This window comes from Gasterosteus aculeatus, chromosome 17 (genome assembly GCF_964276395.1).
Source record: "Gasterosteus aculeatus chromosome 17, fGasAcu3.hap1.1, whole genome shotgun sequence".
Taxonomy (NCBI): domain Eukaryota; kingdom Metazoa; phylum Chordata; class Actinopteri; order Perciformes; family Gasterosteidae; genus Gasterosteus; species Gasterosteus aculeatus.
In genome coordinates this window covers 9,706,918-9,723,482 of record NC_135705.1, presented here as the reverse complement: position 1 = coordinate 9,723,482, position 16,565 = coordinate 9,706,918, and the positions used below count along the sequence as shown (strand labels likewise).

Sequence of the window (16,565 nt, the reverse complement as noted above, 5' to 3'; positions counted from 1 at the left end):
TTGAAATGTCTTTTCTACTTGCACTTTTAACAGCTTGCACTTAATCTTAGTTGTTAGAATTTTATGTACAAGTGGCAGACCATGTGACGGTTCTTTTAAGTAAATAAAACAACCAAATTGAGCTTTTCACATTTTAATTGTTAAAGCATAAAGGCATTCATCACGAAACAACAGCCATTAACAATAATGCACTTAGAACAATACATTTGAAATGTAAAACAAAAGACAGCTTCCAAACAGAGAGCTGCTTTTATAACCACTAACACATGTTTAAAAGGCAACACAAACGTAACATTATTAGTTAGCTTAGTTAACTAATCTTCTCACAGGAACAGTAGGAACAGAAGCTCAGAATACAAGCATGCTACAGGTTATGCGCCTGACGGATGTTGAGGGTGTCTCGCAGCATTAGGTCGCGGAGTCGCCAAAGTGCATCTGCCATCGTCTTGTGGGCGCCCTTACTCATCAGCCAGTGCGACGGTAGTCTGCTCTCTTGCTCTTTCGTGAGGCGCACATCTTGTTTTTGAACTGAAAGTGCACAAATAAAAGATTAAAACGTTGAGTCTGTTTTCACTAGCCTACAGTACTTTGTTAACAATCTTTATAATAAGTAAATATTGTGTTTTTTATATGAAACCGATTGTAGAAAATACATGTTTTTTTTTCTTTCTGAATAGTGATTTTATTTACGTAATCACTTGGGATCAAAAAACAAGTTTAACCTGATAGAGCTTGATCCCACTTGCTAATAGTAGAGGACTCTGCAGTCAAGCCCTCGATGTATCTGAGGTATGCTTCAGAGTGGAGCAGCCGCTGGGACTTGGCTGGTGGGGAGACAAACATCGGGGTGGAGGGCTGCTGGTGTGCAGGCTGGCCTGGGTACGGGGGTGGAGCCTGCTGCCCTGGTCCTATTAAACCCATCTAATATATAAGGTAAGAAATATATTATTTGCTTGAATTAGATTGACATTTAAACAGCATTTCATCAACATCTGAAGATAACTGAACCCCTGATCTGCAACTAGTGTGTAAAAACGTCACAGGGATCAAATGAAGGCTGACTAATTAAGGAGACCTGTTTTCTGGTGGCATTGCGCTGTCCTTCAATGTTTCCTGTCTGGACAGTCATTTAAAAAAATACAGAATTTTTGGGGTTTTAATAAGGTATTTAATTAGCTAAATAAGTAAATCATATTTTCTTGAAAAGATGTGTTGGGGTAACTGTGATTCTCTCTGCAAAAGAAAAACAGCTAAAATAGAAAGATGTAACAGATGCTTGATCAGATGATCAATGATTACAGAGCTGTATAGATTACCTGAGTGTTTCCTGCTCCAGGACCACCTCCCATGCCAATACCACCTGTGGATATTCAACATCAAGAAACTGTTAAAAAATGCAGCTACTTGATAATGGATGATATTACTAATTACTGAATTCAAAGTCTGTTATTTAATAATACACATTAATAATAATTGTAATTGTGTATATATTACAACACATAGGAATACCAGTTATGAACATTTTGATTAAGAAATAAAGTATATCTGTTGGACATACTGACTTTATCTCCCCGACATAGTTACCTACAAGTCTAGTGGTAATGAGGAGGATAAAAAAAAACGAGCCCCAGTTGAGGCTCTATGCTCTCAACTGACCAGTTGGACCTTAGCCTATTGGTACAGGTAGCCCCTCCAGCAAGTCAGATTGGTAGACAGGAAGCAACTGCGTGGCAGGTGGCGTAGTTATGACAGCACTCTTACCAAAGTACAGCATTCCAGGGAACCCAGGCATAACAGTCAGGAGATGATCAGGACTCACTCCAATGAGAAGTGTTGGCATGCCAGTCATACTAAGCATGCCTTCACCGGGGCCCCGGTCGGGCATCATAGCTAACCTACATGCACCCATCATACCTTTTTCGGAAGGGACAGTAGTAACACAAAACAGCAACATGCATCAGTCAAACAGGCATCAGCTACTTACTCTACTTAGCATGCAGACATGTGTTATTAAATAATTAATCACCAAAGCATTATGAAAGATATGAACGGATGAAAAAACGAACAATGTAGTTGTGCACAAAATAATTCTTTGCACATGCAATACTAATTTACTTTTCAGTTCCAATCCTTAATGGTCAGCAGAAACTTTTACACTTTGAGCTGTGCATTCACGTGACGTGAATAATAACTTACTCTGCAACAAGCAAGGCTTGGGCTAATACATTACAGGGAATTATGTTAGAGGCAACATCAAAAGAAATCATGCAAAGCATGCAGACATGGGTGAGATTGGGAAACGTTAAATGTGGATTGCATCTAGCAGTTCAGCTTCTTATCCCAGTCAGCCTTCTAATGATCACTTTGGGTCAATCTACATCTATGAGGGGTTACCTGACACAGGCATCATGCTGGGATTTAGCATCCCCATGGGGATTGGGGGAGGCACCACCCCCATCAGCGCCCCTACTGGGGTACCTGCTCTAGGGGACGTCTGATGCTGGGCCCTGTCCCGCTCCTGCTGCTCCGCCACTTTAGCTGCTCGCTCTGCAAAACAATGAAGACAAGCGCACGGTCTTAACTTCACGTGGTTAACAACTGGATGAAGACTGGGATCAAAGCAATGAATTCTGTTCACCTTCATATTCTGCTTTCTTGGAACCCTCCAGGTTTCTCCACTCAGTGCCAACGAGGCGGCTCAGCTCCCCGAAGGAGAAGTCCGGGTGCTGGGCTTTGATGACCGCTCGCATCTCACTGCTGAACAGGATGTAGCCGCTCATGTTGATCTTCCGCTTCGAGCCCTCCTTCTTTGAAAGGCCCTTCATGGATTTTTGTGTGGACTGCAAGCAAACAAAGGTATGCATTTGCTTCGCAGAGGATATTTACATTTGTGAGTGAATACTTTTCCACCCTAACCTGCGGAGGAGTGTAAGACATGATATCCATGTCACTAGACATAGAAGATTGCATCCGAGGGTGAGATTGGTCCCCTAGCTCGCCATCATCCTCCCCAAGATCCTCTAGCTCCTCATCCGTCATACCAGCAAACTTGGCCTCTAATATCTCGATTTTCCTGTCCAGCAGAGGGGAAGGCTCTTTCTGGGGCACTATGAGCTTCCTGTGTATGAAAAAAACAACCTAAAGAGTGGACTTAATCTTTCTTTAAACTGGAAACACCCATATCAAATCCTGGAGGAACACAACCAAGCAGCCTACACGGGAGGATAAAATACTTCCTCACATCAGAATGTGTAGTTATTGAAACTTTACCTAAAATAGTAAATTTCGTCCTCCACCACTTTCCCAGAAAGGGAAAATCGCTTAAGGCCCTTAAACTTCTTCATCTGCTTCTCACTCTCGATATAGCGGCTCTCACAGAGTAGAACATTCTCTTCAGGCACTTCGGTTGGCCGACACGACAGGTAGTCTTTGAAGGATGACACCACACACTTTCCTGTCAAACAGGAGGACTGACTCAGTGAATGTGTAACGCTTTCTATTAACAAACTTTAGACATTCATACATTTATAAAAACAAAGTGTCAGTATTCAGTTCAGCATGTACAGAAAGGAGGATACCCATGATGCAGGTCATAGGGCAAGTCTCCTCAAGGTTGCTAAGGAACACTTCCTTCTTGTAGAACATCTTAGTGGGTTCATGCTCTGTTTCCTCCGGATGGATGAAGATTGGACCAAAGAAGTAGCCTGCTCCATCTCTCATCCACATTTTCTCAATTCTGTTTAGTATAAGAAAATCTCATTAGCAACACATCACTTCCTGTATCAACAAACGAAGGGATGTTTGGTTTGTCTAAAAAAGAAAAATGTATGCTCTCTACCTGCCCACTCGGTGGCGCACAAGTCCATGTGAACGTATGTAAACACAGTCTCCCACTTTCAGCAACAGGTTGTTGTAACCCAGCTGCTCAAAGTACTCACACGCTGGCTCCCCATTGGTCATCTCCATTGGGACATCCTCCCTCTCCTGCAGACACAAATTGTTTTCTTGTCAGTAGTCTTTGTTATTTTACTTGTATTGTGGAATTTCTCATGAAAAACTGACATATACCTTCTCTACAATGGCAACTGTGGTTTTGATTTCATCCACCATCTCTGGCGGTTTCTCCTCTTGTTTGGCGGCAAACATGGATGCAACACGGACGACAGGTAGGGGGACATCTCTGGGAAGAAACCGAACAGAGTTCAAGGGCATGGCCCACATCTTGATCTTCTTGAAAGACTTGGACTTGGCAGAGTAGCGAGATTCACAGACGTAGACATCCTCAGTTCGGAAGCCTTCTGGGTGAAGTTTGAAGTACTCCTTGAATCCCGACACAGCATAAATGTTTGGTCAACACTAAATACACATTTAAATGGCCAGTGCTTCAAAACCAAACATACAAGGCAAACGTACAGGGAAACAAAACAGCCCTCACCTTTACAAACATGACAACGCATTTCCCCAGAATCTTGCTGATAGGAGCTTTGTTGTAATAGTCACTTTTGAAAACTTCCTTCTCCAAGAACTTCCTTGTGGCGAGATGAAAGGTTTCATTTGGCCGGTAGAACCAGCAGCCATACAGCCACTTCTCACCTGCATGATTAGAGTTGGGCAAAAAATATAACTGTTCTCAATGAAAACAATATATCTGACCGAACTGGAACACTAACTAGAGAAACTGTATCTAATGCAAGAAAATATACTTTTCTTACAGAAAGAAAGTAATTATTGTCAAATTAGTGCAATTATGAGGTTTACCAGTATCGTCCTGCCAAAGGCGTTCAATGTAGATGATATGAGGCTGGAGATTTGGTTCTGCAGGCTCCACATACACGTAGTCTCCCACATGGTACATGCTGTCCTTGAAGCTGCAGTCCTGACTGTAAGTGCGTTTCAGGTTGGACTGCCATGATCCTCCAACAGAGTCCTCTCTCTTCTCAGCTTCTGGGAATTGACAAGTCACTCAGTGGAACGTTGCAACAGTACATGTGTTCTGGGTGTACGACGTTTATGTACTGTGACCATTTATATATATTTATAGAAGTACCCATTTTTTCCTCCTCCCGTTTGATTTTGTCCTCCTCAAACTCCTTGGGGAGCTTCCCTTTCTTCTCCTTTTCCACATCACTATGCAGATGTTTGGAGGTGTAGCTGAGAGCAGGAGTCATCAAGATCTCTCCGTTCTTACACAGCTCATCTCTGATTCGGATGAAGAACTGTTGCAGTTCGACAGCATCTTCAAAGATCTCAGAATCGGTCCTGTAATAGACATATGATGAAATGCAACTTTAGCTTTCTTTGATATAATAATCCCTGGAACACCAACAAAATGAAGACGCTCAGACAACCAATTAGAATTTGTAGAGGATGTTCAACGGCACGTCACCTATTCAGTCGTCGAGCCTTTTCCAGCACTTCAAACATGTGGTCCTGAAACACATCCAGCCTCTTGTAACAGCCTCGATCTACATTAGGCCTGATGATCTCAAAGTTCAGTGGTGGCTTCTCAGGATTTGAGGCATCAAGGGCGGGAATCTCAGCGAGCGAATCACTGTAGCAGCGTCCCTCGTCATCTTGGTGGCCGAGCACGGAGACAAAGAGGCTGCGGATGAGTTCCTGGATGAGGCGGGGCACATCGGGTACATGGGCATCATCTCCTCCATCCAGGTCCCGCCTCGTCTCCAACAGCACCCTGTGCAGCATGAGGGCGTCGCGGTATATCAGAGACTCCGGCTCGTTGTAAGTACAGGCATTGTTAAACATGAGCACCAAGTCCTCCACCAGTGCATCGACATCCTGGTACTTGTTAGCCAACATGTGGCTCTTGATCTTCTCCATGTCTACAGGTTTCTTGATGGCAATGTAGTAGTCAGGAAGCTCGGCACGAGACGGCAGCCGCAGGAAGATAGTGCTGAGGCGACGGCCTCGTTTATCTGTGAAGTTCTTGACGGCCTCATAAAGCTCATTCAGCTTTTGCTGTAAGGGTGTTAAGTACTTGGACTTCTTCAGAGTAATGCTGTTCTTTCCTGCAAACCAATAAAGTGTATGTGTCTACATGATTAAACATGTTTTGCTTGGATTAGATTCATTGCAGTGAGGTACTGACAAAGTTAAGTACTTATTTTCATCTTTGGGGACGATATGTCGTCATCATCTGTCGCTGGGCCAAGATCCCTGCGTCTGTCTTTCATAATCTTCTCTAGAACGTCAGCATCGTTGTAGACCTTAAACACAACAAAAATAGTCTGCCATGGGAGACTCCTAGTTCCTATAAAAAGGGTAAATTAGACATAATATTCATTAGAAATACCAAACAGATCTTACCTGGGAGCCCTCTTCGTTGTAGTGTCGAGCATTGCGGAACATCAGCTTCATGTCCTCCACCATTGTGTCTTCAGTCATGTACTTGTCTGAGCGGATGTTGTGTTCAATGGTCCTGAGGTCCATTGGTTCCAAGATGACCTTGTAGTAGTCCGGATAGTCCTTCTTTGAGGGCTTGACCATGAAGAGGTCACACAGTCGCCGTCCAGTAGCAGCTTCTCGCGCCTCGGCCACAGCAGCAAAGAGAGCTTTCATTCGGTTTTTCTTTGTATTCTTCTTGTGACTGGAAACCGAATGCAGATCAACTGTCAGTCTACTTTCATGCACAATTAAACAAGAAGCTTCGGAGAAACAAAAGTGCAAACCTTTTTCTTTTCGTACTGCTGGTGTCAGACGTGGCTGAGGAGAGCATGCTGTCTCCGTCGTCATCGTCTCTCTGTAACAGCTCCTTTCGCTTCATCTACAAAGATAACAGGTGAAATACATCTAATAGCTAATCATCTTAAAATATCACAAAGCTGGCGATGAGTGGACCTGACCTGCTGAATGTGTTGGAGTTTTAGTGCACGTTTGTAGATTGAGGAGTGAGGGACATTGTAGCGTTTGGCATTCTCCAACATCCGCAGCAGATCAGAGTCAACATGCTCAACACTCTCATATTCGTTGCTCTTCATCTTGTTCCTGTGGGGAATTACGGGCTCTCACATTGGGAAAGGAGGGCACAGAAATACTGTACTGTATAGTGAGTGTGTGATGCCGTAGGGGTAAAAAATAAAAAAGAGAGAATGTTGGTGAAACTGAATAAAACCACATCAATGATTAAACATGGATTAGAGACTCTGTGTGTTGTAGATTCAGGGAAACTTCTGCTTTGAAATGTTACATGAAAGGATACATCTATACTAAAAATAACCTCTTCCATTGAAGTAATTAAACACTTCCTGTTGGACATATCACATTTTGATATATCTGTTATCTGACAGGGAATTCACGGCATCCACTAAGCCACTGATAAAAAATATCTAATAAACATTTATAGAACATTTGAAAGGGTACCCTAATATTTACTTGATAAACAGATGTATATATGCGTGCAAACTATATATTGCACATAACAGTAAAACAGGCTTTCTATTCTAATTAATTGTATTAAACTAATAAATACTAATTAATTAAACTAATGATTTACCTTAAACTGGTATAAATACCTCAAATCAGTTCTGAAAGCCTTATTTTCTAAGCTGCCATTTCTTTACCAATTGGTACTTTTAAGTAACTTCCCAATGGGATTTAGTTATTACAACCCTAATTTGAGGTACAATACATTTCCCCAACATTTGTAAGCTAAGGGTGGAGACATCACATATATTTCAGAGTTGAACATTCAAAGGCTCTGTCATACTTGATCTGAAGCAGGCAGATGGGCTGATTGATCTGGTGGTAGTAGTCGGGGTAGTCCTTCCTGGAGGGCAGCTGCAGGAAAGGCTCAGAGATCAACTGGCCCTGGCTGTTCCTGGCACCTCGCACGGCCTCATAGAGCTGGAAGATGGGATTACTCATGTCCATGTTTGAGGTCATACTCTCTGCTTCAGATTCACCCTCATCATAGTGGACAGAACCTGACAAAGACAGACGGGAAAGGATCATTAATAACGACACACCCGTCATTTACAACAACCTGTTGAACAAAGCGTTGAGGTGCTTGATAAACCGAAGCCAGTGACGTGACAGTGTACCGGAGAGTATGCCTTCCTCGTCACTTTCATACTGAAGAGCCATGGTGATAGCTGAGAGGCGGTCTCCCTGGGCAGACCTTCTATTCCTGACAGAGGAAGACAGAACCATGAAGACACAGTTGAGTCAAAAGCTAACATGGCTTGAGTCCGCTGTTCTCTCTTATTCACCGAATGCGAATGCTGGACTTGATTGGTTCTCCGTGTTCCATCTCAGACTTCTTTTGGGCAAAAATCTTTTTGATGGTGTTTGCATCCTGGAACACATGAGCAGGTCAATAGTCTGCATGGAAAACATTGCTAATGATATTGAATATGTGTCACATTCTCGTTGCCAAACTCACCTTGAAAACTTGGGATCCAGGCTCGTTGTAAGTTTTGGCATTCCTGACCAGCAAGTCTATATCTTTAGCCATGGCACTAACACTCCTGTAGTGTCTCAGCTGAAAGGAAAATACATGTATTTATATTCATTCATTCATAAATATAACTTATTTCGGTTTTTTAGGATGCCCCAGGGGGAACAATATACCTGAATTTTTTGAGCAACAGTTTTAAGATCAATTGGCTCCTTAATGACGGCATAATAATCCGGGTATTGCTAAAAGAAAAGGGCAAACTACACATCAAAGCCAGACCAGTTCATTTGACTGAAATTGTCCAAATTCATATTGAATATGCTTGTACCATTTTAGATGGAAGCTTCTGAAACAGCTCGCTGACCAGGCGGCCGTTGGGCTCACTGTAAGACCCCACGGCATCGAGGAGCTGCTCGAGGACTTCTTTCAAGCAGGTAGGAGCACTCTGTCATTCACAAGCAGTCACACAGTTTAGTTAAGGAAATACTACATCACCTTTAAGGTATACTACTATACTATTGATAGTATACCTAAAGTTAGTACAAGTGTACTATCAAAATCATTGTATAATTCCACAAAGGATGTTCCGAGTTAAATCTGTGCTGCAGGTGTAAAACATCATAGCTGACATAGTGGTTGGAGTCATTCAACAGATTAGAAACAACAGGAAATATTTACTATTTAACATTATTAGTAGTGGAATTAAATTGGTGGTGGGGGAAAAAATAAATTTCTGTTAATGTAGCGTTAGCTACTCGTACTCTGTTGGAAAGAACAAAATGGATCGATATGAAAATCGAAAACAAAACAAAAAGCGTTGCCCCAGTAAGAAAATCAAGGGAGTCTCCATCACAGAGATGAACTGGCTATCGGGGACGTTCCTCTGGATACTTTCATAGTAAAAATACGAAATGGGTGAACAGGGACAGTTCTCCTAGACATCTTAGTTAGCAGCGTGTAGCGAATGAAGAGTCTCAGTGAGCCCGTGTTGTCAGTAACGTGAGTGAGTGTCACCTCCTCCTCAGTCGACCCTCCAGGGTTGTCGGGTGCATCGTACCCTTCTTCATCATCATCACAGTCGCCTCGATGAACAAATTCATTTTTGGTTCTCAGGTAAAGATCCCAAAGTTTACAGGCTGCTCTGTATTCAGGACTGTCAGACTAGACGGAAACAAGCAAGCATTCATGGTGCAGATTCAAATTTGTATTTTCTGGAGAAAATGTGTAAACTATTTAGATTTTTAAACTGTTTTCATCACTATATAATAAATTGGGATTTTCTTTTACCTTGTAGTATGTTTTTGCATTCTTGAATAACAGGTGAAAGTCACTAGTGAGTTGTTCAACATCATCATACTCCTCCATCTTTAGTTTCTGCTGGATCTTCATCATGTCAATCGGCTGAGACACCACATGATAATAATCCGGTTGATTCCTGTGAGAAAATGGATCTTGTAATTCGTCTGCACGCAATGTCTGTGTTAAGTGACTTGACAGATATTTTTTAAGAACTCCAGGGTGTAATTACATGCAAGTTTCTAATGACCATTCATCCCTTTCCTCACCTTCGTTTGGGGGCTCTGATGAACAGCTCACACAACATCCTGCCCTGATCATCCTTGTAATCTCTAATTGTATTATACAGCTCATGACACACAGCAATCTGCAAATCAAAGGATTAAACATTGAACAATATCTGCATCTTGGCCTAAGCCAACCAGGTAATAAGTGTGGTAGAACAATTCTGACAGTTTGTTAAAAAAAAACTGAAACTGAAATTCGTAGAAATTACAGGATCCACAGTTGGAATGTTTAAGGTCCTTCTCCTCTTTCTTCCAATTGAAGACCCTAACGATGAAGCCTGGCTATCGTCAAAATCTCCTCCACTCACACTGCTAGAGGGGGACGTCGCCCTTCTCCTTTTCAAGGCCATGACGACCCCTGAGGTAAAGAACCAGTAAAGTAAAGTATCACTGCATGGAGAAAATCTGACATGTGAGCTAGAAACATTACATTGTTTGTTTTCAACAGCATCCAAACAATGTGCACACTATGGAGGCTGAGTGAATAATCTCAATGAGGGACACAGAATGGGCTCTGTAGCAGAGTCATTTACACCCGATGAAAACCTTGCCATCCATGCTAGGAGTTATATGCTGGGGCACATGATGTACAGATGGGCAATGAATCAATATTTAGGAATACAGTCCCAGTGATTTACAATGGATGATGTGGAGTGAGGTGTTTTTTTTAACAGTGAATCACAATATGCACTTTTTGTTTAATCTAAACACATGGTAGTTATGTTTGGACTACCTATTTAGTCAAAATAGATTTCACTTCAAGACATGTGACCTAATTTATCTTTCCACACATATACAATATGTTCATTCTGATATTGTTTTCAGAGCCGTGAAGAACTGAATCACCTTAATGACACTTTGTTTTATTTTAAAATGTTCACTTCAATTAAAAAGGCCTGCTGGAGCTGATCGTGTCTCCGTCTTTAGATTTAGTACTAATATTTAAGCAGAGAAGCTGTGACAGTGGACAGTAAAGCACATTTGGAAATACAAAATAAGACAGAGACACGTTTTTTTTTTATTTGTATTGTGCTTTTCATTGACCCGTTTATGTTCTACGCTTCACTTTTACGTGAAAGAAAAAAAGGCTGGACATGGAGGGTTAACTGAAGAACAATGAAAGAAATTGTCATGATAATATGCAAATGTTAAATGCAAATATCTGAGTTCTTATTATTTTTTGTATGTCGCATAATGTACATGATTAATGCGTACACTCTGTGTGTAAGCAGTGCCATGTGGGATGCAAGACACCCACGTGTAATTGCATGTCAACCCAAATGAACTTTGACCCCTAATTGAATCTAATACTTAAGACAACATGAGTGTGAGTTTTGATGAATTCGCCAACAAAATGGCAACAGAATGGTGTTTTGTTTTTAAAAAACAGGCCCTGCCATCTCCCCGACGACTTGGTGCTCTTTATAGTCGGATAATAAAAAGGTGAACACCCACCCGAGATCATTATTATCTCCTAGCGTCCACGCAGTCACGTTCACTTCAAAAAGGACAACAATGCTGCCGTGTGTCTGGAGGTTTTTTTAAACTAAAACGTTAACGGCTCCGCTTAATGTCACCTAGCAGCGCGCAGCCCGCCGTCGGCTGCGCACACGTCAGCGGGTTAGCTAGCACGGACGCCCGCGGCTGCCCCCCCAACCTGTCACTCAGGAGTGGACAGGTAACGGCCCCAGGGGAGCTAACGTTAGCTGCGCGTCACGGTTAGCATTCAACATCACCCAACGTCAGTTTAACGCTGGCTCGACACGAGACAAAAGGCATCACTGGGGCGACGTTTAACGTTGCAGGGCTACCGTTAAGTGAGATGACGACACATGACAGGGGACCGTTCGAGTTTAAACCCTTTGAAATGTGTGTGCGCTTACCTTCTGGGAGCCCGTTACTGGACTTTCAAAATATATAATAATGCAAAAAAAAAAGCCAATCACTTATCGATTTTAGACCGAGAAACAGAAGTGTAAAGGTAGCGTTACATTAACTGCCACTTCCGTTTGTTGACCTTCAGAATAAAAGGGTGGATGAACTCATATGAGTTGTTTGGTTTTAAAAAATGGCGACGACTCGTTGCTCTCTTCTCGCTTTAAGGTTGGATTTGTTTGATACGCAGGTGATATAACAGCGACCGCTTATCATTTAGAAACCACAGGGAAAACATAATAACTAAACGTGTGAGTTCGGACGTTGTTTATTTCGCAGCGGACGCGTCACAGTTCCTGGTAATAGTTGGTTTACTTTAACTTTACAACTCGCCATCAGACTCAGTGTTTCGACTGACCCCTTCATGTCAGGTCACTGACACGAATCCTGCTTTGAATCCTGTTGTGCACAAATTCCCACTGGCTCTGTCTAGCCATCCTTGCATCATCAAATCTCGTTTCCATGTATGATTTGAAAAAAGACGTTTTTATTCCTTAAAGCTTTAATACAAATTCCATAAACTCCTGATGTGTTATTCTGAATATCAGACTTTTAGGCACTTGCTACAATTAAAGAACTCTTTTCACAATGTCGTATTGTGTTATGTTTTCTAGGTGTTCTGCTTCTGGGATCGCAAAGAAAATAAAGGAACTTTCTTATAATTCATCCGCACCCTTAAAATGATTCACGATTGCCGCTCCTACATCTTTAGCAGGTCAAACCACATTTTTGAGGGATGATCATTGAGGACAAAAAAAATAGTCTGTCTGAACATCACAATAACTACGCAACATAATAACTGGAAAATAGCTGAGAGTTAACTCGAGACCAAATCAGGTATATTACAAGGATTTTTTAATTTTGTAAGATTCATTTAACCTGTTTCATAAGAAATATAACTTAATATGTTGAGAGAATAAGTTGATGAGTTATTAGGATACATTATTTAGTGTTTCAAAGGAGATCGATGCTGTCTTATCGTCCTATCATAGTAAACTTTGCTTTTGATGGATGCATGTTAAGCAGTCTGAGGAAAACAAGCTTCGGGATTTGGCCAAAGACATTTAGCCTTAGCAGGCTCAGGCACAGATATTTTCAGATATTTTCCTGTTATAAGGTTTGGAAGAGATTTCATCCTGGTCTGACCCATGTAAACGTGACGGATGATACAGTAGAATTATTATTTCATTTTATTTGATATTTAGATATTTTATTGTCTATCTGTGTTTCTTTTTTGCAGAAGGCTATCCAAGTGTTATTCGTTGTATATAACACAACCAAATGAAATAAATCACAACCATTAACCATTGATTCAGCCGCTATATTCCTTAATAAACACAGGATTGTTTAATATAGTTTAAAGATAAACGTGCCCCTTCCTGCGCTCTCCGCTGGGCGGCGGCGTGCGCCCTCCAGCTGGCTGCACGACCCGCCCCGGGGAAAAAGAAGAAGAAGAGACGCGCAGCAGGAAGTGTTCACATCGGGCCCGTCCATGTGATGCTGTTTGCTTCTTCATTCATTCTGGAAAGCACAACTTTGGCTCACGCGTTAGCTTTCTTTCACAAACAAACCAAAGACGAAAACGGCCGTTACCCCGTGCAAGCGGCCAGCCAGCTAGCTAACTAGCTAACGTAGAAATCGCGCTAGAGTTGTTAAGAAAAGTAGCATCTGCAGACACGTTGACTGCGTACGTCGATTCTTAATGAAAAGTGCAGTGGATACGAGCATGATAAAGGAAAACCGCTGGAACGTCCCCCCTAATGCGCCAGCCTGCATGGAGAAGCACCTGTGCTCGGTGCAGTACAGATCAGGTAACGTTACGTCTCACGGCGAGCTAGTTAAAGGTTACCACAGGTAAACACGTGGTCTATTTACCTAACGTACTGTGCTGTCGGTTATTGGAAAAATATACAGATGTAGATCTAATATATTTATATAAATTGTGCACAAGCATATCAGCCCAGCTACTGTGTTGCAGCTGGCTGCTAAGCAAACAAATTGCTACTCTGCACGTTGAATGCTAGTCGAATTAGACAGTTATTCATCGTAATTCCGTTGTTATTTTTAAATTCTGTTTTTATACGTATTTTCTTGTTGTTTGTACTCCACAGATGGCACTTTGCTGCTCGGTGCCTCCAGTCTCAGTGGCAGGAGCTGGCAGGGGTCCGTTTGGATCTACAGTGACCCAAAGCAGGCCCCCAACGAGGAACTCTGCAAAGCTGGTGTGCAGACTGAGACCGGAGTCACCGATGCCAAATGGCTGTCAGATAAGGGCATTCTCGTGGGATCTGACTCTGGTAAGAAGCACATTCCCAGTAGTTATGAATCAAATGCTGTGACTGGTTAACAGGGGATTTTATTTGACTTGTTGGTTCCTGTGCAGGCGCTTTGGAGCTCTGGGAACTGTCAGAGGATGAAGGTCTGCTGGTGAACCGCTTCACCAAACTTGAGCACGACCACATCGTCACCACGGTGAGCCCACAAGCTGGAGCAAGCGGTGCCGTCACTGGTAGCATGGACTGTCGGTAAGACAACATTCTTCACATGTCTCTGTTGCACAACAGATTATCTTATCTTATTATTATTTTATTGCTCAAAACAATTCTAACCCAAATGCACTTACCCTTTCTTCACAACAGGATTAAAGTCTGGGATCTCAGTCAGGAGACGGCCGTCACCACCTACCATGGTGAGGACAAATGCTCCCAAATATCTAGATGATAGTTTTATTTTTAATCAATCGAATTTTGAATTCATTGGTTACTATGTCTACCAATTTAAGCAAAAAAATGCACTTACAAATTATAATGGGGCATAAATGGCCCCATTTGAATAGTGTGGTTTTAACCTTTTTTTTTAATGTTCACTAGATGGGGAAAAAATAATGAACTGACTTTGTTTAACTTTCTTTCCTCCCCAAGCGCACACGCAGCCAGTCTCCTGTGTTGCTTGCAGTCCTACAGACGAGTCTCTCTTCATCTCCTGTGGTCAGGTATGACATCGTTAAAAACACCATATTTAACAATTTAATAACCTTCTGCACTACGTTTTGAACCAACTGCAACCAACTATTTTTATCCTGTGCTGCAACACAAGAAAGCCTTAATAAATGCTGTAAAACTCTACTTCTTTTCATTCAAACTCAACTTATTCGCCATCTCTCAGGATGGCCGTGTGCTCATGTGGGACAAGAGGAAGCCACACAAACCTGCCTCAAGAATAGGTGAGTGACACATCAGCCCAAACAACCAGTTCCAAACATTTCCGCAGGAAGGCTTTCTCTGTCTTGTATAAAAAAAACACCTTTTTGTTGTTTTCATTATGACTATTCCACTGTTGTCTCTGTTTTTGTCTCAGATATAGAGTCCCCCAGCTGCTCCGCTACCACTGTAACCTGGCACCCCCACCACAGAAGCACCATTGCTTTTGGTAAATCCCAGCAGCAGATTATTGATTGGCGGAGACATTAGATTGTCAGTCCCATTTTTTGTTCACCCCATTTTTAATTCTGTTTATTGTGTCTTAGGGGATGAGTTGGGCAGAGTGACCGTGAAGGATTTCCTGGGAACAGAGCCGGCCCGGAGGGAGACGGTGCACAGCCGTAGAGTCAACGGTCTCGCCTTCTCTACACATGGGTAAACAGAAATGCTGGCCTAGTATCTTCATCTCTTGCATTGCTCCGCTACAAAATGTTTACTTTATGTTTCTTCCTCTCAGTGCCTCCTTGCTCGCCTCCATAAGTGATGATTGTTCAGTCGTTGTTTTGAACTCGGAACTGCGAGAAACGTGAGTCTTTGCCCTTACTAATTCTAAACACTTGGTTAGATCAAAATAAATGGAGTAGTAATCATGCATTTTTCATTCTGTAGGCTCAGAGATAGGCGCCACGAGGACTTTGTTAAAAGTGTGTGCTGGCTTCATGGTGGATCCAACACACTCACCACCGTAGGCTGGGACCACCTTGTGCTTCACCACACTGTCAATCCAGCGGCTGAAGCTCCCAACTCTTCCTCTTAGACCCAAAGAGGATCACACACCTTGGAAAGAGCACATTTTAAGATGACTCCTTTCCCCCCCTATTTTTGAGGGGCCTCCACAATATCCAAAACGTTAAATCTGTCAGTCAGGAAGTATGGACTACGAGTGTCTCATTGTCCTTTAGTACTCCACATATGTGCAGAATATTCAGTATTTTTCTCTCCCAGCCCCTCAGTTAATTTCTACAATTTGCAACATATATGTTCTCTCTATTCACTTCCTCCATTCTGTATAGCTCTGTCTAATTATGCTTAAGGTAACCCATTTGTATGGCATCGTTTTACATTAAAGGTAACTTCATGTTGATAGCACCACCATTTTGACATTTCTTTGTTTCCTGGAATATATTTTGTGACAACAAATGCAAGACTAATAAGAGAAGAAGACTGGAAATGCTTTGCCTGGTCTGATGTCTAGATTTCAACTGCAACATTCAGATGGTGGGTCAGAAGTGATCATTGGCAACGTGACTGCGTGAATCCATCCTGCGTGGCGCCTTCGTACCAACGCCACGTTCTAGCTGAGTAGAGATGCTGACCACGTCCCTCCCTTCATGACCACAGTACACCCAGCTTCTCCCAGGATACTGCATCATG

General features: G+C 42.3%; 2 protein-coding genes across 7 annotated transcripts; one reads left to right on the top strand and one right to left on the bottom strand.

Annotated features, from left to right (window-relative positions):
• Positions 1–117: 117 nt before the first annotated feature.
• LOC120834933 (protein polybromo-1) lies at positions 118–12,038 on the bottom strand. Of its 6 annotated transcripts, none has more exons than XM_078092062.1 (30): positions 11,880–12,038; positions 10,305–10,354; positions 9,979–10,076; positions 9,701–9,848; positions 9,428–9,574; positions 8,742–8,858; positions 8,587–8,655; positions 8,399–8,497; positions 8,226–8,311; positions 8,058–8,143; positions 7,724–7,940; positions 6,861–7,002; positions 6,687–6,781; positions 6,325–6,604; positions 6,119–6,224; positions 5,387–6,026; positions 5,048–5,259; positions 4,759–4,944; positions 4,436–4,593; positions 4,069–4,320; positions 3,839–3,984; positions 3,579–3,736; positions 3,271–3,454; positions 2,917–3,118; positions 2,639–2,840; positions 2,395–2,547; positions 1,762–1,914; positions 1,317–1,360; positions 723–921; positions 118–528 (listed from the first exon to the last, which is right to left on the bottom strand). In XM_078092062.1, the coding sequence occupies exons 2-30, from the start codon at positions 10,344–10,346 to the stop codon at positions 365–367; spliced, it is 4,785 nt and encodes a 1,594-aa protein (XP_077948188.1). In that variant the 5' UTR covers positions 10,347–10,354; positions 11,880–12,038; the 3' UTR covers positions 118–364. The 6 variants fall into 6 exon arrangements, with proteins under 6 accessions (XP_077948188.1, XP_040059267.2, XP_077948187.1 ...); XM_040203333.2 differs by having other exon boundaries at positions 10,206–10,354; positions 11,880–12,014; XM_078092061.1 differs by having other exon boundaries at positions 4,759–4,941; positions 10,206–10,354; positions 11,880–12,014.
• A 669-nt stretch (positions 12,039–12,707) lies between these two features.
• wdr77 (WD repeat domain 77) lies at positions 12,708–16,280 on the top strand. The gene is made up of 10 exons (XM_040204313.2): positions 12,708–13,742; positions 14,043–14,228; positions 14,315–14,456; positions 14,571–14,620; positions 14,853–14,923; positions 15,097–15,154; positions 15,289–15,360; positions 15,458–15,566; positions 15,649–15,717; positions 15,801–16,280. Exons 1-10 carry the CDS (start codon positions 13,634–13,636, stop codon positions 15,946–15,948), a joined length of 1,014 nt encoding a protein of 337 aa, XP_040060247.1. The 5' UTR covers positions 12,708–13,633; the 3' UTR covers positions 15,949–16,280.
• Positions 16,281–16,565: the final 285 nt, after the last annotated feature.